This window comes from Phoenix dactylifera, chromosome 8, assembly GCF_051530095.1.
Source record: "Phoenix dactylifera cultivar Ajwa chromosome 8, Ajwa_hap1_PhDact_Kaust_v1.1, whole genome shotgun sequence".
Lineage (NCBI taxonomy): Eukaryota > Viridiplantae > Streptophyta > Magnoliopsida > Arecales > Arecaceae > Phoenix > Phoenix dactylifera.
Window position 1 is genome coordinate 26574153 of NC_143197.1, and position 24278 is coordinate 26598430.

At 37.3% G+C, this 24278-nt stretch overlaps 1 protein-coding gene across 5 annotated transcripts; it reads right to left on the minus strand.

Moving 5' to 3' along the window:
• Nucleotides 1-9864: 9864 nt before the first annotated feature.
• Nucleotides 9865-18388, minus strand: LOC103709063 (ABSCISIC ACID-INSENSITIVE 5-like protein 2). Of its 5 annotated transcripts, none has more exons than XR_015968270.2 (5): nt 18252-18388; nt 16528-17474; nt 16311-16382; nt 11252-11461; nt 9865-10406 (listed from the first exon to the last, which is right to left on the minus strand). XR_015968270.2 is itself a non-coding variant. In XM_088703279.1 (4 exons), the coding sequence occupies exons 2-4, from the start codon at nt 17380-17382 to the stop codon at nt 10326-10328; spliced, it is 1008 nt and encodes a 335-aa protein (XP_088559405.1). In that variant the 5' UTR covers nt 17383-17474; nt 18252-18388; the 3' UTR covers nt 9865-10325. The 5 variants fall into 5 exon arrangements, 2 of the variants coding, with proteins under 2 accessions (XP_088559405.1, XP_088559406.1); XR_015968272.2 differs by having other exon boundaries at nt 11252-11478; XR_015968271.2 differs by having other exon boundaries at nt 10076-10406; nt 16528-17456; nt 18252-18385.
• Between the last annotated feature and the right edge of the window lie 5890 nt (nt 18389-24278).

Below are 24278 nucleotides of genomic sequence, written 5' to 3' on the forward strand. Positions count from 1 at the left end.
AGTGAGATGTTGCGGCAGTGATCCGAAACCTTATGAAAAACTAACTTAGATTTCTCTCTCAATATAGATACTATTTTCAATTTCATTAGAAATGAGGATTCAGAATATTGTACATTGATCGATCAAACAGAGATTCAAGAACGATTCTTTTAGATCCTTTCTTTTTCTTTTTTTTTTTCTTTTTTTTTATGGAAAGAGAGGCAGCATAGCCATCACCTAGCTTTTATTTAGGGAGGAATTTACCAAATATATAGCCCTAGCCGGCAGAAAGGAGTTACCAACCAAGGAGAATAATGATAGAGGAACAAAAGCGATCCAATTAGGGAGAAAGAATAACTTGAATCTCTTATGCCTCTAAGTTGTCTAAAAGGAAGTAGGATTAGATGGCCACCCTCCAAGATTGAGGCACGTCTTAAATATAGATAACATTTAGCAAAAAGAATAATAAATGGGTCGACATCTTGGAATTGGAACTGCAGAGAGGACATATGGCACTGACCCCTTTTTTTCGCAAGAATTTCGTTTGTACGCCAGTTTGTTTTTCAAGGTAAGCCAAAGAAACACTCTCACCTCACAACCTTCCAAATTACTTTGTAGAATGGGGTGATCAAACCTCAATTGTTAAGAAAATTATTGAGAAGATATCATCTCTGGAGAGTTTCCAAGTAGGAGAATCATCTATACATGATGGTCTAATGAGAGAAAGAAGATCGAGCAGGTGCACCAATTAAGAGTGTTGATGCTGAATGAGCGAGCCATGCAGTCTAAACTCTCCAACAATGGGATCTCTGGTTCCAATGGGAGGCGATTGAAGTATTTTCCTTCACTGCTCTGGAGAAAAAATTATTATAGAGGAGAGCAAGCAGAATTGAAGCGGCGCAAGAATCTTTTAAAATCTGATTCAACTTCCATTGCCCAACTTAAATGCAGTACAATTCCAAAAGGCATCTAAATCCCCGCTGATATCTTTCCAAATTGGCGAGAGGTTGGTAAGGCTCTTCTTAACTCTCATGTCGAACCTTTTTCGGGAATAGTATGCACTCTTAATCTGTTTGAACCAAATGGCACCAAGTCTAAAGAGCATTTTCCATGCTCATTTGGCCAACAGGGTGAGGTTCATATCCTTGATTGCAAGCCCAGCTTTCTCTTGAGAGTGGCAAATATTGTTTCAGTTAACAAGGCAATGAAATCCACTGATGCTCTTTTTCCTCTTCCAAAGAAAGGCTCTTCTCATTGGATCGATTTTGTTGATGACCCAATGTGGAAGCTTAAAACCAGGCATAAAATAGGATGGCATGGCAGATAGAATGGCATTGATCAAGGTTAATTTGCCACCAAAAGAAAGAAGCTGCCCTTTCCAGGACGCCAATCTAGAACAGATCTTTTCTATAAGGGACATCCAACAATGCTTGGGTAGTTTCCTATGAAAAGTAGGCAAACCAAGTTAAGTGCAAGGGAGAGAACCTAGCTTATAGTTCATAAGTATAGCAAAACTCGAAGCTTCCTCGTCGCCAATGCTGATGCGCAAGACTGAGCTTTTATGAAAATTAATCTTTAGACCCAAAGCTTCCTTAAAGCAAGAAGGATTGCCTTTGTGGCCTAGATGCTATCTCTCTTTTCGCAGTAGAAGAGAAGTGTATCATCTACAAAATGAAGGCTACGAGTACCCTTGAAACTCAACTTATTTCCAATGCCTTCAATAATTCTGAGGGAGCTAGATTGCTTGAGAAGTCGAGCAAGAACATCAGTAACTAAAATAAAAAGTGCCGGAGAGAAGCGGTCACCTTGAAGCAAGCCCTGTTTGTATTTGATCCAATTGCTAGGCGTGCCATGCACTAACACTGCAATGGAGGCAGAAGAAAGAATATTCTGAATCCAACCGAACCATCGGGAGGGGAAGTTTCTCACCCTTAGTACTGCAATAAGGAAGTCCCAGTTAACTTTATCAAATGGTTTTTCAAAGTCCAGTTTGCAAAGAACACCCCAGTGGCCCGTTCTTCGATAGTAGGCAATCATTTCATGAGTTGACAGGAAATTCTTGACGATGGAGTGGCCTTTGATGAAGGCAGATTGCGACTCATCCACCAAAAAAGGGAGGAATTTGGCCAATCTGGGAGCAAGGATCTTACTGATGATTTTGAAGAGGTGATTGAGTAGATTGATCAGTATGAAGTCTCGAATGGAAAGCACACCCTCTTTTTATGGGGATTAAGGATGTAAAGGAAAAGTTCCGTCTGTGGAGATGAAGATCACCTCTATAAAAGTCCTGCAGTAATGCCAAGAGATCACCACTAATGAGGCTCCAATATCTGTGAAAGAAAGAGAAGGAGAAGCCATCCGGCCCATGAGCCTTTGAACCTTCCAAAGAGAAGGCTGTATTCCTTACTTCCTCAGTGTTCAATTAATCTACGTGAGTGCTAAGATCAAGAAGACAATCTCCAAAGAGAGAACTCCAATTGATGGAGATTAGAACTGCTCATGAGCCGGGCTTCAAGCCTAAATTCTATTCATTTTTAATCGGGCTGCAGGTCAGTTCTATATAAAATTTGTCATTTTCTATGCTCAAGCCCATCCTATAAACAACTTTAATAAAAAATCAAGGGAGAGTGGGCATATCCAAAAAGATCACTCAAGAAAATGCCAAACTTAGTGGCAGTATCTTTCACATCATTGTACTCCACACCATCATCTACGACTACGAAGAATGATATTTCTTCTTCTGTCTTCCAAAAACGACCTTATGGAAACAAGCGGTGCGGTCGCTTTCCCTTTATCTTTGGTGCCAATACAATTGCCCTTTCTCATGGATATTATTGAGGGAGGTTTTAAAAGTCTGTCTCCTTTCAAACTCTAAGAGACGTTTGGTACGGGTTGATCGTCCCAGAATCAAGAGTGATGTAGGTAGAGGTGATGAGATCACCGCATTTGATTGCACTATGGTGATCTTACGTGACGGTGATCCTAAATTATATCCACTCCTCAAATCACTGTCCAATCCGGTGATGGGATGTCCATCCTTAAGGTCGGAAATTCAAGATCATCCTAGAGCAGTGATCCTGGGTTGAAAGTTAAAGACAAAAATATCTCTCAATTTAACAGAAAAATTGATATATTAATATACCATCAATATATTATGTAAATGTTATATATATATATATATATATATATATATATATATATATATATATATATATTGATATTATATATTATATTAATGATATATATTATATTATAATATATTACTAATCATATTATTATTGAAGGATAATTTTAAATTATAGTAGAAATATATTATTATATTTTATATTTATATAATGAAAATATTTAACATATTACTCTTATTTACCTTATTTTTCTTATCAAAATAATTATAAGTATAAATAAAAATATTAATTCTATAATGAAAAACAACATATTTTTATATAATTAATAATTTATAGGAGTAACAAATATATTTTTATAGAATATATTAATAATTAATATATTAATAGATATATTAATATTTTATTATAATATATTTTATATGATTAATAAATATATGATAAGGGCTACTAAAAGTAGAATATGTGACAAAATTATGGAGCTATTATAGGAATTAGCATATTGACTTATATTTTTTATTCATGAGAATTAAAAACACAAAAAATTCACAGGAGTATTTATAGTATTATGTGGTCGGTGATTTTGGATCTTCGTACCATACCAAACAAGTTACTCATGGATAGTCAGAAATTTTTAATCACTGGACTATGGCCTACCAAACACATTGATCTTAGATCATTAAGGATTTTAGATCACCATGGCGATCCTGTTGGGGTTACCAAACGTCCCCCTAGGGGAGAGAGATCGATCGATCATCTCTTCTTTCTTGTTTAGGAATTTTCATTTCTTTTTCTTTCCCAAGCCACGCTAGAATCTGAACCCGCTCCATGAAAAGAGTGGTTTTTTCTCACTTGAAAAAAGACTACACGTTTGTTTTTCTTTGCTAGTATGTTAGACATTGCTTAGAGAGAGAAATGTTATGCCCAAGAAAGAGGTTTCATGAGGACTCCTTGAGAGAGAAACAATAATATATCTATCGCCCTTTTTTTTTCGTACGATGATTGTTGACACTGCTCTAGTATGAGTGCAAGCAATAGAGTCGAGAGAAATGAGATGTATAAGATTGGAGGGGCGGTTACAAAGCATATCCAAAGAATCTTTTCTGAATGGTGAACAGTGAAAGAAGCGATCCAGTCTGCAGCTCTATTTGTCTTTCGATATACATAAACAATACGAAATAAGTTACAGTCTGCGGATGTCCCTGAGGAGTGGGCCACATTATTCAATAGTAGGTAGGTCCTTTGCGCGGAAAGGAAGTTTGAGAGAACAGAGACTTGGGGGGGAGATTCTTTGAGACAGATCCAATTCAGTGGCTTTTATGTCGGACACTCCTTTGAGAAAAAGAAAAAGAAAAATGTGTTATGGAACCACATGGGTTCAATAGTGTGGATTCCATTGGTGTCCAGTATTGCGTGGGCAGGAGTTTAAGATTGGACGTCGACGCATCTATCGGCTCCACTGATGCAGGAATTTACCAATGGAGTCCCTGCCCAATATTTCCATCATAGCACAAAAGCTGTTTGCTATCCGAGATAAGGATGACATGGCAAGCTCCCAAGGACCTCAAGGAACATTCAAAACACACCACCAATAGAGCAGTCCTCCTATTTATTAAGAGGTCCTTCCACTACTCTCCTGTAAGAATATTAGAGGATTAAAAACTTTCATAACCACTACTCCCAAGTCCTAGCCAATGGCTTTGCCAACGTCAACTCTTCCTCAACCTTTTCCCAAACTCCTGCTCCAACACCTTGCCATCTTCTTCCTCTCCATCAAATCCATCCTTCAGAGGCTCATGCCAGCCTTTCTGGCCTCATCTTTCAGAAAAATTCTGGTCAGCTCCGTCGAGCTAAGTGATGAAGTGGAATGCGTTGTTTGCCTCCGTAGTATTGAAAAAAGCGAAAAGATTAGAGATCTCAAGTGCCAACATCTCTTTCACAAAGTTTGCTTGGATAGATGGGTGGAGCATCAAGGAAGGACCTGTCCCATATGCCGAGATCATCTATATTTGGTGAAGGAGGCCGAGAGAGGAAGCAAACTTGAGGTGATCCATGGTGAAGTGGATATGATCATCATCTCCCATTTGGCGACTCTAGCCATAAGGATACATGGTGGATAAGGTAAAGATATGAGTTGGATTTTATCTATAGCAAATTTCTGCCCTGCCAAGTTAAAAGGTTGTTATAAGAATAAAAGCATGTCTATCTTAGTTGATGTTTTTTTTTTTTTCGTTTTTTCATACTTTATTATAGATAAAGGATAAGATAAATGGTCTAAAGTTGGCCAAGACTTTGATAAATCATATAGAAATGATATGATGATAAAAGTATGGTTTTGAGTATTAGACTATACTGGCCGGTACGTCGTATGCTGTAATAGTAGGAATCAATGCTGTGTATCAGTTGGGCATGCTTTGGTACAAGCACCACAATCGGTGCTTAAAATCTTGGGCAAAAGTGTTGAAGTAATCTCCTTTGCACATTCCCAGTATGAAGAAGCTATGCCTGGTGTTTGCAGTGATTATCCTGCCTTTGTGTGATCTTTCTCCCTGCAAAGCAGTGCTTTGGACATCAATGGAATTCTGCTCGCAGGTAAGTAGAATTCCAGATAGATGGTGATGCCACAAACTCTGGTGAGTAGATTTCACGCCTAAGCAAGTCTCTGTGGATTTTTCTCATTTGAAATGGAAAAAAGGCAATTCGAGGGCCATGTTAACAATATTGCTTAGGCGAAACAATTGGTTAGTGCTCAGGAAGGACTCCTTTGGTTCGCAAAAAAAGAATTCCTCTTTATTGGAATATTTTTGCTAGAAAGCTGATGCCCGGGTATATGATGACTGAAAAAGTAGTTTTTGCTGGTTTGGTTGACCATAAAAGAGTGGCACATTCCAAAATGGCTTATATTTAGTTGAGCATTTGTTTTCCTAAAAGAAAGTTGTATAAAGTGTCTGTTATACTTTTAATAAAGAAAAAGATCTTACTCTATTCTATCTAAAGCCTTAAAAGACGCTTTTGGAAAGAAAAAAAAAATCCGGTAGAAATTAGACTTTCTCATATCCTACATGGATTTTTTCTTCTCATAAAATAAAGAAATTTTATTTTTATAAAAAAGCTACTTTTGCATCTCTTTTTTTGAAAACTCCAAACAAACATAAGTCATTTTTTTACTTTACAGTCTTCCACCTCTTTGCGCAAACCAAATGAGTGCCTCCTTCGAAAATCCATAATAATAAGCATGTGATTGAGTCCTTCAAGCAATCAAGTATGTAACTTCATCTAATAATTGGCTTCAAATCCAGTAGTCCTCGAAGGTACTCCCAACTTGCTTCCTACAGTCAAGTATATTAATGTCTCACCTCATTCCTTAAATAAACGTTTGGATGAAGGTAATGCATCATCAACTCCATTATGCAATGCTGATTACATGAACTGGAAAAACCAATTTAGCATGGCAAATATCTTGAACTGCAATTTTTTTTTAAGAAACTGATAATCCCCAACCTACAAGGCAGAATTTACAAGTCAAATGAATGAAGTTAATCCTGCAGCAACTTTGCATCTCAAAAAAGCACAATTTGTTTCTGAAATGATGAATCGGCACATAGCTCAGGAAACATTCACTTTCAACATAAAGAGAGTACTGAATTACACTTGACTGCTGCAGCATTTCGCTAATTCTTATGCCCACAAATTGTCAGAGCTGCCATGGTGCACATATTCACCTTCTATCCACTAGTTTGATAACCACCAATGCTTTTATATTGAACAAAACCTTAGTTGTCATCTAAAAACGAAAATGATGGTCTCAGACCACTGTTTTTGCCCCATCGGATTAACCTCATGAATAATTCCACCACAAATGTCAAGAGATGCCATGCCATTGGGCTCCACATTTTAGGACAGGGGATGATTGGGCTGAAATTTTTAGTCAGTTTCACATGATTATCTTAAGATATAACTTCTAGTTTGCCAATAAAGCAATATACGTTCCATTCTAATTGTGATAGTTAAAGTGCAGCTAACATGGGTGCAAACAAGCTGAAGGCCAGCAAGTTAGGCCTAGCCCTAGCTCAGCTTATTCTATAATCGAGTCGATGCAGAGCCAGCTAATTTAATTTCGAGCCTTTTTAGAAACAACTAGTTTAAGAGATCAAGTGAGAGATAAGGCCTTCAAAACTTTCATTCATACACTTTGGACTAATAATCCAGGTTATATTTTAATTTTATAGCTGAAATACATTCTATTTTATACGACTTATATTGATTTATGTGTAAAAAATAAATTATGCATAGATGATGATAGTTAAAATAGTATATAATATATGTAAATCATTGATATTTTACGAGCTGAACTCGAGCGAGCAAACCCTAGCTCAAGCTTAATTAGCTTAATTGATAATCGAGCGAGCCAAACTTAAGACAAAATCGAGCTAGCTTGTGAATGTCTTGCTTGTTTGACACCCCTGCAGCTAACCCCTTGGTTCAGGTAGTCTGACATTGTTCGAATATGGTCTAGCTTAGCTAACTCCTTTTAGATAGAAGGCTGGATGTGCCATATATTTCTATGACCATGAATGATGGATCCCTCGAGCCTTTATAGGACTGTCCTACTAATTGGAGGAAGAATTTTCCCTTGAGCCATGAATGTTGGTTCATATGCAGAAGGTGTCGTTTGCCTTTGTAGCATAAACAAAAAAAGGTGAAAAAACTAGTGATGTCAAATGCCAACATCTCTTCCATATATAAATCTTGCTTAGATAGATTGTGCCGAGAGCATATATATTCGGGCAAGGAGGCTAAGAGAGGAAGCAAACTTAAGGTGATACATGGTGAAGGGGACACTGTTATATTCTCTCCTTTTGGTGATCCTAGCCTTGAGGATACATGGTGGATAAGGTAAAGATATGTGTTAGATTTTGTCAACAGTGTATTTTTTTTTCTATCTGCCCTTGCAAGTTAGAAGTTTGCCATAAGAAGAAACCATGTCGAAAATGATTGAGCTTTCTGAGGATGGAGAATGCCATTGTCATGGTAATAGTTATTAATGTCATCTATAGTTCCATTGACTGCTATATGATGTAAACACATGGTTCTGATTTGATTTTAAAACCACTCTAAACACATGTGGATCTTGATGACTTCTAGCTTTTGCGCTGTCTCGGTTGCATGTTGAATTGTTTGGCTCAAAGAGAGGAACATCATCGTGCCTCTACTATCCCCACTTAGTAATCTAGTGGGAAATTATGATTCCTATTTTACGTTGTTCAATCATGCACATAGAAATGACTTTGATTGGCATACAAGCGTTGAACAAATGTGGTGCATGTTAAAGTAAAATGAATAGCTGTGATGTCAAGATCACGAGGATTTTTAGCATTTAAATTAGATGATACGTGTGCTTCTACTTTTGATTGCTAGTACTTTTTTTTTTCTTTTTTTTTGTTAGACGGCAAAAGAGGATGAGTCTTAGCGCAATAATAAAATCGGTCCATCCTAATATGAAGATTACAGATTTAAAGTACACAGCCTCTCCACACATAAGGATAAGGTTATGTACATTTGAATCTCACCGGACCATAGATAGCAGAAGCCTTGTGCACTGGGCTGTCTTTTATAGAAGAATAAAAAAAATGTCCAAATTAACATGTTCATAGACTCTTCCATCAAAAAGAAAAAATGTGTTCATAAATTTATAAAAAATACCCTTAAAATTTGGGAGACGGCCGAACAGTAATAGGTCAGATGCATGTCCACTAATAGTAGAGATGCAATAACAAGAGCTTATTTGGGGGAGAAATCTACAGTATTTTTGGGTTCATTTTGTTGGACTTCCATTTACCTTTGCTTCCTTTTTGCAGAAAAGTCTAGCCGGTTGTCTCGTAAAGAAAGGAGTACCATGGTCAATTTCCTCTTTAATGTTTAGTCAGAAAGGCTACAGCAACTTGATAACAACATTGACCATGACATCCTTCAGAAACATACAACAGAGAGAAACTTGGATAGTCTTTCTTAAGAATATGTTCTCTAACGCATCAAGAGAATTTTCATTAATGAATAAATGTTTCTGGCTAAGCTCTGTGCTTTATTACAAGTTAAAGAGAAATGCTACAAGGTTTTCTAAGACCTTGATAAATCCTATAGCAATGACATGAGATAAGCTTTAACTAATTTCCCTTGCAGCATGCAAGTTCCCAATTTTCAATGACAGGCTAGTGTTTGCAGTGATTAACCCACCTTAACCTTTTCGTGAGGCCCCTCTCTAAGGAGCATTGCGTTGGAAACCTATGACAACAGCCCTCATAAGAAATCTTTGCTCTTAGGTAAACAAAGTTCCAGAAGGAGGGTGATATAACAAACTCTGCCCATGGGTAGATGCCATGCCTGAGTGAGTCCAATGGATTTTCCATTGGCTAAAATTCTTAGAAGGAGATACCACTAAATTACTCCTGAAGGCAAACATTTGGTCAGCATGCCTCGTTATGAATGATTGCTTCCAAATCTCGGTTCTCCAAAACAATTAACTCCATGAATTGGCTTCAAATCCAAGAGGTCTGAATGATACCCCCAACCTGCTTCACATCCAATTACTAATGCTTCATCTCATTATCCAAATAAATGTTTCAAAGAAGATAATGCCGTATCAAATACATCATATGATTCTGATTGCATCAACCGACAAAACTCAGCATGGCAAATATCTTGGACTACAAAATTTTTTAACCGAACCTCCAATGTTCAAGTTGGAATTTACAAGCCATATGTATCATACAAATCCTGCAGCAACTTTATATGAAAAAGCATGATGTCTCCGTTTACGGTTCAGGAAGAATTCACTTAAACATACAAAGAGTACTGAAATTACACTTTCAGTGCTGCAGCATTTTATATATCTTACCCCCATAATTATCAGAGCTGCAGTTTGCGCACATCTTCACCTTTTATCCCCTAGTTTAATAGCCACCAATGCTAAAATGTAAAAAAAACGACACATGAAATATATAAAAGAATTCTAGAAGTGCTCATGTGTCCAGCAGATTTACATCGAACAAAGCCTTAATAGAAGCTGAAAACAGGGAGTAATGGCAGCACCAGCATATGCAGGGGCTCCCAGAATCTTAATACCCCAGAGTTGGACAGCTAAAAACTCAAACCTACCGAATATTTCTAACCCAAGATGCAAAGATAACATCCCATTTCAATCTACAAAACTCAATATGAACATGATCAGAAGGGGGTTGAACTTGTTCGCCGAAGCTGATACCTCGGCTCTGGTAGAGGTACCGAGAACAGTAACTTGTCCAATTCCTGCAAGTTGGTAAAAAAAAAAGCATCAGCTTTACCAATGATCAGAAGCTAAAACTAAAACCCTGGTCATGAACCACTTTATTGTTCTTTATACCCGCAACATGGAATACCTATGGATCCTTTGGAAATATAGCGTATCTGGTTTTTGCACTGAATAAACTAAGGGAGAAATTCACAGGACAAACTAAGTTCTTTTCCCCATATAGGTTGGAAATATTTATTAATAAGAGAATGTACAAAAGAAACTTAATTATTTCCTTTGATTGTAACTGTCAGAAGCAATATTTCTTAACAAATGAACATAAAAACAACCACAAGATTGTAGAAGATGAATTTAGTAATACGTGTGGTGAGATGCAGAGGTGTCTTGGTAAAAAGAGAAGCCAATGAGTATGCAAAGATACCAATAAGACAATTGTCAAGTGAAAATTTCAAAGAATTAGTGGCACAACCAGTCCTGCAGAATCTTAGAATAGCAGGCATTAAAATGTGAAAGGGGAATTAAACAGAAACAGAAACCGGCACCGCACGATCTTAAAAAAAAAAGGGGGGAAAAACTGTATCTGTTCCAACAACAATTACTGAGTCATAGGATCGTACACAAATTTGAGCAGCTACTCCAGGTGCCTCCATATCAACCTTTATCTATCATGTAAAAGTAGGTATAATTCTTTATGATATAGCTTAAGGTATTATCCTTAACACAGATTTATTCAAGGAGCAATTGATGATTTAACACTTTTCTTGTCTATGTGGAAAATGCTCAATTGTATCACTAGGATGCAGAATGGAAATAAGAATCATTGAAGTCAGGTTACATCATATTCCTTTTTTCCAATTCTTACTTTGGGAGAAATACAGAGACAATGTGCCACCATCAAGATTCAAACCCTGGACCTCCCCCAAGGAAGCCTTCAGGAGAGGGGAGCTAACCAACTATGCAAACAACTGTTGGCATCTTATCCTTTCTTATTGAATTTGCCATTCAGAAATTCTAGTCTTCATGATCAGTCACCAATAGAGATGCTTTTCCCACTCAAAGACCGCATGTGTCCCTACAAGGAAGATAAAACTAAAATATGCCAATTCAACTTTCATTCACAGAAAAATATGAATAACTAGACCTGCTTCAGAAGCCCCAAACTAACCTACACAACCCTAGTGCTGCTTAGCAAATTTGACTCACTATTTCTGAATATATCTTTGCTTGTTGGAATGAAACAAAATAACAAAACTATGGCTTTTTAATTTTTAACAAGAAGTACAGACATAATAGAAAACTCTCCTCCAAACACCTCAATAAGCACTGACAAAAAATATTTCCCAACTGTAAAGAGCACTAACATAAGAAATAAAAATAATGAAGTACGTAGGTTCACCCAGATAAGATCAGTGTTATTATTGCTTGAAAATTAACTATTATGTTAGTCTAGTTACAGATGATCCTAATAAAATGCAACCGACATGAAAAGTACACCTCTATCAGAGCAGAAATTGGTGAGTTTAATAAAGACCCGCTTCAAAACATGCAATGCAGAGACACCTCACTGTCGACCGTTGCTTTGGCATTCTAGTGGAGGCTAAGGCAACCTGCCTTTCATTTGGGTTTGAAAATTTTGCTGTCCTGGAACAACAAAGCAAACTGATCCATTCCCACATTTTTGTTTGACTGCCACATGCAAACAATGCTTCAAGTGGCTAAGGTGAAACATCAGGAAGGCTATATTAACAAAATTTTATGCTCCATTAAGTTACAAGGATAGCATGAATGTATGATATTAAAAGGGCAATCTCACTTAGATTAAAAAAAAAAAAAAGATTATGTACATGGAGAGCAGAAGTGACCCAGTGAGGACAAGAATTCTAATTTCTACTGATGGTCTGAAAAAGAATAAAAGAAAAGAAACAGGAAGGAGCTAGGCTGAAGCAGAGAAAGGGATAGAATGAAGCTTGAGAAGAAACAATATAATGGATTGGAAAAGCTCGAGATGAAAAATTGTTAACCCTAGTCCTCGTTGACAGGTTAACCTATGTTCGTTATGGTTATGCATGCATGCTAAATAGTTAGTAGTATGAAGTAGTTAAACCAATTTGTCTACAACATCATCATCATCAAGCTACTACCCTCCCATACCCAGAATTGGTCATGAACTTTATCTTTTCGAAACACACCTGGGTCAAAGAGAACTCAATAATGCAGGCCAAAAAATAGTTGACACTACCCTTTTACTCTTCACTATTCGCTGCTATACTGAAGCTGTTTGCTTATAGAATATGATAATTAAGGAAGAACTAAAGGAAGAATTGAAGAAGAAGGAATGGTCAATGACATGTAAATGCTTGATTATTAAGGTTGTCAGAGATGCCAAGGTAGCATGTTCTTGAGACAGTGGGGGCTGCAAAGGCATAAAAAAGCAGAAAAACTATTGATGGATGAAGGTGAAGGGCTAATGATCTATGAGAAACTTCGAGCATTTCAATATACATGAAGCAGCTTACAATGACAAGGTATGTGCCCAGCATAGGCTTCTCGACCTTATATAATAAATTGCAAATGGATACAAACTAGGGCATCAATAAAGGCCAACTGACGCAAAAGTTTTAGAATGTGTTTGCATATTATATTTTTTGGGGGAAAAAAAGTTAATGTGAATGTGCTTCAAGATTCTCATATCAATCAAGTTAATGTCAACATTGCAGAGATCACTACAGACAACTAAAAAATAAAGTACACAAATTTAAGCAATGGTGCTAAAATATATGACCTCCTAATTGTTTTACAAAAGGGGGAAAAAACAAAGTTTACCTCGATTAAGAATCTCACATTGGGAATGCATTTGCATCAAAGTGTAATATGAATAACAGAAAAAGAGAGAATATGTAGCAAATAAGACAGGTTTTGTAAATACCAAGGACAAACAAAAATTCTTGGTAGTTTTCTAGCTTATTAAACAAGAGATATGATTAAGCTATAAAATGATTAAGTATGAATGCAAAAGTTGGTTAGCATTCATATACCACATAGGTAAAAGAGATATGGTGGGCATAGATTAAGATCCATGAGAGGTACGTTTGGTAGCATGGTCAAATATTGAAATTTCTTACTTGGGCAGTTTTGTTGCAAAAGCTATATAATCCAAAAGCGAAAAAATCCAAACGTGTTTTTCCATCCACATAGAGATAGAATGGTGATAGCTAAAAAACAATAATATTAATTTGGGGTGTATCAAGAAGATCTGATGTCTAAGATGATTATTGCAGAGATCAGTACAGACAACTAAAAAATAAAGTACACAAATTTAAGCAATGGTGCTAAAATATATGACCTACTATTTAAGCCACACTATTGCTCATAGCTTAGATATGAGTTTTAACTCACCTACCATGTTCACTATCTTATAACACAAAAAAAGTTTCAGTGTGCAACAGTGAGTAAAAGACATGGGGTAAAGATCTAGTTAGTAAGAACATGAGCACATGTCATGCACCCATAAATTGTCAAGATTTCTTATTGTCATCAAACACATTCTTCAATATTCATCATTTGAAGTATTATATAATTAAGAGACTTTAGTTCATATTATGCAGAATGTGAGGTTGGGGTGTATAACAGCCTTTCTAAGGAGCCACTAGAGTGGAAAGAAATCAAGAAGAGTTGAAAAAGATCAGAGGAAGTCAGAGCCCTCTTATTTTTAGTGAGTTTCTTACAGGCATTCCTGTAGGCAGAATTCCTCAAGCAATATTTGCATGCGGACAAGACAAGTTTGGTGCAAACCAACTAAAAGTGATTTTACTTGGTAAATCAGGGTGGCTGCGAAGGATATGAAAGAAAACAATTTGAACCTTCTCCTCGGCCAAATTATCTAAGATTTGAACTGTAATATTCAAATGGTTTAAGGGCAACTCCCACCTACAACTGGATCCACATTAGTAACACACACACACACACGCGTGCATGCAGAAAAAAAAAAGGGTATGGCCCTCAAACCTAAGAAAACATAAACACAACAAAATCTCAGCCCCTCTCCATACCCTTCCAACTTGATGCACATATTCTATGCATGACCCATATGCTTTTCTTATAAAATCCATTAATATCCCAAAACTCCTTACGTCAGATATAGATATGAGATCCCAAATAGAATTGAAACAGCCCATAACCCTTGTCCATTTCCAAATCACAAGCAAACTGGTGAAAGTGTAAGATTCTGAACAGTTGATTTAACTTAAAAAAAGGAAAAAGAAAAAAAGCAAAAATGACATGCAAGCAAATGTTATCTAACTACTTCCATCTTTTTCTTGGGATATCACAGATTGGGATCTTTTCTAGAAAAATTATTAGAAAAATAGGTCAGTTTTTTCTTGGCACCAGAGTAAATCAGTTTTGATACCATGCCATAGCCATCCAGCCTTTTCCCAGCTATGTGGGGTTCAGCAACTAAACCAACTCAGATAAATGTGTATATATTTATGCGCATCCATGCATATACACATCCAACATTTGTCACTTTATGTATGAGTGATAAATTCTAAAAATTAGCCAACTTAGAAGAGGATAATTGGAAATACAGATCTCACTCAGAGCATTGACAAGGATAGGGGAAAAAACAAAGGCTTGTCAAATGAAAGTTTACCTCGATTAAGAATCTCACATTGGGAATGCATTTGCATCAAAGTGTAATATGAATAACAGAAAAGGAGAGAATATGTAGCAACTAAGAGAAGTTTTTGTAAATACCAAAGGCAAACAAAAATTCTTGGTAGTTTTCAAGCTTATTAAACAAGAGATATGATTAAGCCATAAAATGATTAAGTACGAATGCAAAAGTTGGTTAGCATTCATATATCACATAGGTAAAAGAGATATGGTGGGCATAGATTAAGATCCATGAGAGATATGTTTGGTAGCATGGTCAAATATTGAAATTTCTTACTTGGGCAGTTTTGTTACAAAAGTTATATAATCCAAAAGCAAAAAAAAATCCAAATGTGTTTTTCCATCCACTTAGAGAGAATGGTGATAACTAAAAAACAATAATATTAATTTGGGGTGTATCAAGAAGATCTGATGTCTAAGATGATTATTGCAGAGATCACTACAGACAACTAAAAAATAAAGTACACAAATTTAAGCAATGGTGCTAAAATATATGATCTCCTATTTGTTTTACAAAAGCAAGAAGATCATTCAGGATGAGAACTACATAATAAAATGCTTGCTTGTCTACTCAAGATGGTGTCGTTAACCTTCTAAAATTGATTACAGGAAACATGTTAACAATCAGAACACATTCACAAAAAGATATATCCCTCACAAATCTCTCAACCAAATAAACCAATAAAAGATTTCAAGTTTAGTCTGATAGTGATGGGGGGAATATTCAGTCTAAGCATTAGGAGATTGCAAATTGACAGAAAGAAGTAAAAGACCATAAGATTTTTAATGACAGGAACATACATTCACCAACAATTTGTCAAGTAAATATCCAATTCAAAGTACTTTGTTGCACTCACACTTCACCACCAAGTTATGCAAACACTTAATGAATGTTAGTTGAATTGCTAATGTATTCTGAAAAAATGGAATATATAAAATGTACATCCATCTGAATTTTGAAGAACCACTTTTTCAACAGTGAGTTCTACTCAGTAGAGTCAAACTATGAGCAATTGCCAGAATAGATACGGTAATCTTATTGTTAAAACTCTTGGCTCATGACAGCAACATATGAAATCTTAAGCGAAATGAGTCAAGAAATCAAAAGTTTCAGCATCTTAGATAACCATCAAATAATGAAATAAGAGGCCACCACAAGAAATTTGTGTCTGACAATATGGAATACTAAATACTCATGAATAAGGCTACATCCATCAAAATCCTAACAGACAAGAATACAAATTTACCTTCTGCTTCTTCAGCCTCTCATTTTCCTCTTCCAGGCGAGAAACCTTATGTTCCAGCTCATTTGTGTAGGCCTACCATAACAATATAAACCTTTTGTAAGATAACTAATGGTTGAATAAAATGATAACAAATACTGAGCATCATATACCACATTATAGCAAACTGAAGGAAGGTGCACAAAAACAAGCTTTAGAAAAACACAAAATGGACCCCGACCTGCTTCCTAGCTCTTGAACGGGCAGCAGACTCCCGATTCTTGATCATCCTCTTCTGCCTCCTCTCCATTAATTTATCAAGCATGTCCCCTGAAGCAGCTCGTTTACGACCTGGTGTCTGTGGATCAGAGAATGCCCCCATCCCTGGAGATGAAATGTTCAACTGGCCATCAGGGAAGACGGCATCCAGAATGGGGCTGGTGCCAACACCCAAAGCCAAAGGCTGTGGGACTGGATGGCTTGGCACATAAGCACCCATCAAGCTTTGCTGCCCCTGCTGCTGCTGATCCACAGCAGCCATCTGATGGTACTGCTGCAACCAATGTACCCGTTGTCCAAAATCCTGCACCCCAGCCATCGGGTCAGAACTTCCACCAGGACCTACATTCCCCATTATATCATTCGCATCCTTAGCAGAGCCCTCTACGACCACCCCAGCCTTCACCAGAAAGTCCTCCAGTGTCATCTCCCCAAGCGTCAACTGCCTCCCATGGCCCGATCTCTGCTCCTCGTTGCTCTTCTGCTGCACCTGCTGGATGTCTCTCCACACCTCATCCACTGTCTTCTTGCTTAGGGCCCGTGGCATGGTAATGCTTCCCTGGCGCTGGAGGCCAGAACCAGAGGTATATTGGCTGGTGGCACAGTCAAGGTTCATTCCCAAGGATTGATTGCTCTCCGGGAACACACTTTTGAGGAGCTCATCAAGGTTCATACTGCTCAAGGGTTCCCCCAAGTGGTTCTGAACCTCATTGAGAGTGAGACAATAAAGGGATCCTTGCCTCGCCAAGCTCTGAATCTCAGATCGCTGCTCGCCAGTGCCGCCGCTGCCCTGCGACCCCATTGTCTGAATCCCCATTCACCGGCTCCTCACCCAAATCTCAGCAATCAGAGACTCAGGCTCAGACTCCACGTGCAAAATCTTTGAACACCCTAAAATGCACAAAGGACCTAAAAATGCACCCAAAAAAAAAAAAATCTTATCTTCTAATGTTTTTTTTTTGTTCAAATCACCTACAAATACCTTCTATCCTTCCAACACCCAATCTGCCGATCAAAAGAACACAACTCATGAAACAAACCCAGTGATCCTAAGAACTCTGTTCAGAGCACCCCATCTTGGTCTACCCATAAAAGAACTCAAGATGCCCTTAAAAAAGAGATTCCCGAATACTTAAAAAAAGGCTGAAAGTTTTCATCAATTCCAACACCAAAATAAAATAAAATAAAATAAAAAGTTAAAAATACCAACTTTCCCACATCGAAGCCATTCCTTCCAATCCCAATCCAATCCCCAATCCCAAAACCCCAAAACCAGAACAATCCCATCATGAATTCAAACCTGAACATCTCGAAATGGCCAAAAATGAAAAATCTCATTTTAAGCAAAGAAAAGACGGTTTAAACAGAAAACCAACAAAAAAAAAAGAGAGGAAAAGACCGCACTGAAAGCAACCCCACGGAACAAGAATTCAATCCAGCAGGCATAAAAGGAGATTGAGGGCATCCAATTTGGAATGGAAGCAAACACATCCAACACAGCCCACCCCCCAAAATGTGACCTTGCCTCCCCAAAAAGGCCTCTAGGAATAAGAACCCTTTGCCCTCGATCTTTTCCTTTTCCGCAAACTTCCACCCCCGAACTCCTCCACAATCCATGAAAGAACACAAAATGCGAGAAATTCTGACTAGATATAAAGCAAAATCCGAACTTTTTTCGGTACTCACCATCAATTGGATCAGATCCTCTGAACACCACCACTCATTCCCCCATTGTCTTCCTCGAATCGAGTCGAACTGATAGGGAGTGACGGAGAGAGAAAGGGTGACAAAAACTCACTCTCCACTAAACTCCCCGAGGTGGGTATTTATATATAGTAATATATATGTTTTCTTTTTGTAGAAAATGGTCAGTATTTATATATTTATGTATATATTTGATAGGGAATGGTAAGTACTTGTAGATCTGAGGGAAGGGACTCCTAGAGGTGGGCCCCACCAAGGTGGACTTGTGCTTCATTTTCTCACAATCTCATCAGAGAAACCCTAAAGATGCATGCAATGGGACAATCTGAATCTCATCAGAGCTCAAGGTGGAGACATGGCTTCCAATATATTTGTGAGGTTTTAGGCTTGCTAAACACCTGTTAAGTTATGAACAATAGATTAGGAAGGTGCATTCTATTATTCTGGTGGTCCTGATCTAAGATCGAGCTCTTGTAATATGACAAAATTTGCAAATCTTGTGCGTATCTAATTGGCGACAAAAAGATTCACTCATAATCGATATAAGGAGATGCTGACATCTGTCGTCGTGAAAAAACATATAGCCAATTTTTGCTTCATAGACGTCTACGCACAGCCAATTTCTTCATTATCCACGTCTATGCTCTTGTAACACGACAAAATTAGCAAATCTTATGCGTATCTAATTGGCGGCAAAAAGATTCGCTCATGATTGATATAAGGAAATGCCGACATCTATCGTCATGAAAAGGCATATAGCCAATTTTGTTTCATCGACGTCTACGCACAACCAATTTTTTCATTATCCGCGTCTATGCTCTTGTAACACGACAAAATTAACAAATCTTATGTGCATCTAATTGGCAACAAAAAAATTCGCTCATGATTGATATAAGGAGATGCCGACATCTATCGTCATGAAAAAATATATAGCCAATTTTTGCTTCATCTACATCTACATACAACCAATTTCTTCATCATCTACGTTTATGTTCTCGTTAACAAATATATGTTTCATGTGGGATACATCTTTTGTTTCTAATGGAAACGATCTAGGACAAAAGAATGCGAACATCCGAGTAACGGGACCAAAATCTACTACCTTACCACTTGACCACTCCCCATTTCGAATTTCTAGTAGACATTAATCTATATTAATATAAATATTGATTATTCGGCAATCTCAACCTACTAAGTACATTGGGGATATATTGTTGCTAGGATTTAACGCATGTAGAATTTCTTATATGTGTGTGCGTGTGTAATTTTAAACATTTTGAGGTTTTGATGTGCTTATGGTAGTTGCTAGGTGCTATAGTGCATGAAAAACCAATGGTTACTTTTGGTTCTTCTTCTACATTATGATGACTTCTTTGTTGCAAAGAAATGGTGAAGTTTGATTAAAGTACTGCATAAAGTTATACCTTAAATGATGTTCATGCGAACTTTTTGTATTGTCATTAGCCTTAGGGGGTTTGTGCATGCATAATAACTGTCCATGTATGATATCCTACATATGGAAAAATATACTTGAGGTCTCATATTGAGAAGAGTAAATGAAGTTGAGAAAAGGAGGTCAAATACTTTGTAGAGCATTTGGGGCTTCAAATAGAAGAGAATAGTTCTACCATTCCAACAAATTGGAAAGGAGGTGATGAAGGGAGAAATGAGAGTTGGTGAAAATAAGAACCAACGACCGGGTAGTTCCCTTCCCCAAGACCTTGAGCCACTACAAGGCCAACAGCTTGGATCTCCATTTGATCCATCTACTTGTTGGATCAGGACTTGTTGGGTTCCAATTTGGTCTAAGAAGCATCACACGCCCACATCTAGGTGTTTCTTGTTTAATATTTGCTGCATCTAATGGGCTCTAATCAAGTTTGATCATGTCATGTCCACTGCCGTATCTATATCTAAATTTATCAGAAATCTTGATCTAGATTTGGCATCCACACTCGAAACAATTTTGTAATATGGAATATAGGTTAGATCGAGATGAGTTCGGGCTCGCTCACTTGCTCTGCTTCCTTTAAACTATTTTAAGTCATGAAAGTGCCTGCATGACTGGAGTGGTTCCATACTTCTTTATATTTAAGGCATTATCTTTTGTTAAACCTAGGACGGCCCCTTTTTTTTTAATGCAATCTTTCTGATGGTGAGAGAGAGAGGGAGGCCCCAGCCTTTGTTTTATGTATCAATGAGAATCTAACATTTAGCCAATGGATACAATGCTAAGTGCATTAAAATAAGCTTCATTGCCCATTTTATCCCTGGCAGTCGAGCAAAAAAAAATCCAATTAAGGTGCGCTTTAGGGAACACCAAACATTATTTTTTTTTAAGAGTCCCAACTGATGTTCCCCACAAAAAACACATCCTGCAAACAAATTTGTAAAATCTTTCTTTATTACCAGGTGACTGTGGCAATTAAAAATCACATATTTTATATGCTAGATATAGAATTCCTGTATCCAAGCTTTTGAATATTTTAAAATCAATTAGTCTGGAGATTTAAAGGCATATTCCCTTATAAGGAAGATCATTTCACATAAGGCTCAATAGATTGCTATAATCTTGTTCTTTAAAGCTCATCCCTTGACTTTTCTAATGCTTGTTTTCAAAATCTCATTGCACTAATAAGTTGAGTGACTCCAGGAGATCAAAAGAAATAGCCCATGCACCATTGGGACTTGGAAATAATGGTTGGCACCTCTCTCCTAATTGACTTACTGAGCTTACCCCTATGAGGAGTCCAATGTTCAATCCTAATGGTGAGACGCTACCACTGTATTGAGAGAGAGAGAGAGAGAGATGCCCCTTGGCTGCTCAGTTTGCAATGAGTTTGGCTAGGAGTCCTATCATGCATGATTAAATTCTCAAAATAAAAATGTGAAGTTTTGACCTTAGGGTTAATTATTTGGATGATATGTTTGCACCTACATAATTGAATCATTTATTTAGGCTTAACAAATTTAGCTCAGAAATCACAGACAATAAAGATTTTAAGCAAATAAATGCTCTTACAAACAAATGATAGTTGAACTACCTTAACTTTAACAACATACTGTAAACCCTAAACCAAATGAAGTGAAGAACCATGTGCTACAATTATGATGCTCTCAAGCTACTTTTGATACAAGATTTGTTTCACTTCCTGTCGATTATTTGCTTTAGCTTTTTATGTCTATTTCCCACATATCAAATGCATCTTCTGGAAAGATATATAATTGTAAAGGAAAAGAAAACAGCACCAGTTCGGGCCTTTTTACAATAGGGACGCAAGAGATAAAAAGAAAAGAGCATTTTCCCTTCTGTTAACCCTTCAAATTGAAGGGATTATAAATTTATAATAATGACAGTGATGAGGGATGGTGCTAATAATGATATTTGGCAATGATTAACCTCTTAGAATTACATAATCCCTTATGCAACCTTTCCCAAATTAAGCTTACATGACCTACGTTCAAACATATCAGAATCTCCCACTTATATTTAAGTTACATGCCATGAGCTATATTAAACTCGTGACGAGGAGATCGTCGCTGGGTCCTCCAAGGGCATGCACACTATGGACGTTTAAAATTTCCTCAGGCGTCGGTCCCCGGTACGTATGAATCCTTCATGTCTCCTCCTGCTGCTAAAAGAACCACCAAATATGATTGCAGTGCTTGTTGCTTTCTTGCTAAGGGACCATTCAAAATTCTAGACCCCCCACGCCCCCACCCCCTATTAGAAGAAAAAGGAATCCAGGTTCCACCAAAGGACTCTCTCTCTCTCTCTCTCTCTCTCCCTCCTTCTCTAGAGAACTTTTCTTTCAACAGAAGGTTTTCTTCTCTTAATTTGAATTGCAAAACATAAAAATATTTGGGGTTGGAGGAATCTCGTTCTGGTATTAAGAATGACATGGCAAAGATATGCGAAATTCTGCATTTATTGTTTTAGAAAATATTAAGAGCTAGGACCCAATGTGGGATGCAATTCCAAAGTTTCTCTCCTTTTCTTTTCACTGTTTTTTTTTAAAGTACTCCAGCTTATTAGACAGAAAAGCATTTGAGGTCCCATAATTTCAAGATTTCATGATCGAAATTAAGGTGTCACGTAGTATTGGTCCGAAGACTTGTCTGGCAGCACCTTTGTTTTCACGCTCCCATGTCTAATGGCATCTAATATATATCATGTCACTGCATGGATGGCTCAATTGTATTCTTTCATATAGAATTTTCTTAGTTGACTGTTTTTTTGTTATATTGAGATAGGCCCAAGGTGGACAACCTACACGAAAATGTCGTCATCCAACAAAATGGAAAGAAAAAAAAAAGCCCCCCTCCACTAATATATATATATATATTTGGTACGGTAAGAGGCATAGCCTGAAATAAGTTAAAATCTTACAAAATAAACACCCGAGCAATCAACTAATAGTAAGTGCTGCAGCAAACAAGGGATTTGGTCCCTAATATAAAGATCCCTACTAAACTTCTATGTATGTGCAACAACCCAGTCTGCCGCCTGATTAGCCTCATGGTAGACATAGAATATATCTTTTTTCATTGAAGGTGATCTTTAAGGGGCTCGTTTGGTTCGTGGGAAACATTTTTCCTCCTAAAAATATGATTCCTGAGAAACAAATTCCTAGGAAGAAAATGCATAGGAAAGTACTTTTGGCATATTTGGTTCACCATGGGAAAGTGATAAATTTCCAAAGTGCTTATGTTTGGTTGGTCATCCACTTTTCTGGAAAAGTTATGTATAATTCCTATTATACTCTTAATAAAAATTAAGTTTTTAATGCCTCTTTAATGCTGAAGGGCCTTTTTGGGAAAAAATAAAAATGGAGTGATTCCCGCCTCATGAAAAAGTAACTTTTCCGTTAAATGTGGGAATTATATTTCCATGTAAATACAACTTTCTCATCTTTCTTCTTTGAAAACTCCAACCAAACAAGAGGCATCTCATTACTTTTCCATTGACCACACTTTCCTCCCTTTTTTTTCCCACGAACCAAACGAGCCCTAAGTAACAGGTGACCTGCACATTTAGGTGATAAGGGGTTCCTAATCCTACCAATAACTGTAGACGAGTCGCCTTTAAGCCCACCTTTCGATGCTTTAAGATGAAGCCACAGGCCCACAGTTCTGCCCAACCGCCTAGAAGCTCGGCCATCGGCACCATGCATGCACTGGTTTAACCTCAATTCAGCTACTCTAATCAATGTACCGAGCATCTTTGATAATAAAAGCCGCTGCTGGGTAAGTATTAGATATTAGGAACATTAAGATTCTCCTAACTAACAACACCTAGGGGGCAGGGTGTACCCAGTGGGCATATATTGGAGAAATAGAAGGCTGAGAAGAATTAGGCAACATATCCTAGTTCCCTGACAATGCTGAAAGGCCCTAATTGCCACTATATTGAATAGAGATCATCTACAAAATATACCACAGACCTTACTGGTTGTAGAGGGCTTACCATTACATGTTCAAACAGTCATTGATTCCTTGCTTTCCATAGTGACCACAAAATATATAAGCATAGAGCCTTATTGCCCCTCTCTACGAAGGCACTGGTTAGAATATTAATTTTTGTAGTGCCAGCAAAGAGATGGGCACTGGCAACAAATGTATGCAATCGTGAAAGACCGACCAGCAAGTTTGTGCAAAGACACAGTGAATGGAAACATACTTAATTAATGTCCTCCTACTGATCAGAACATAGCTCACAAAAACCATCATCCGGCCTAATCCTCCTAGCGAGCAGGGGGATTCCACTGTTTTATGTTGGAGCTTGCATCCGATTTGCATGGGACTCTTGGGTAGTTAAGTACACTATACCCATTAGAAAATTTAAGGAAGGTTGTTGCTATAAAATTTACTATTTTATTTTGCTTCGAGAGCCATGGAGATGGATAAATAAGTAATTTTGACATACCTAGCAAAATCTTTTTTTTTTTTTTTTCGCTACAAGTCTAATGTAATTACATCACTTTTATCTATAGGGAAAGGCTCCCAACT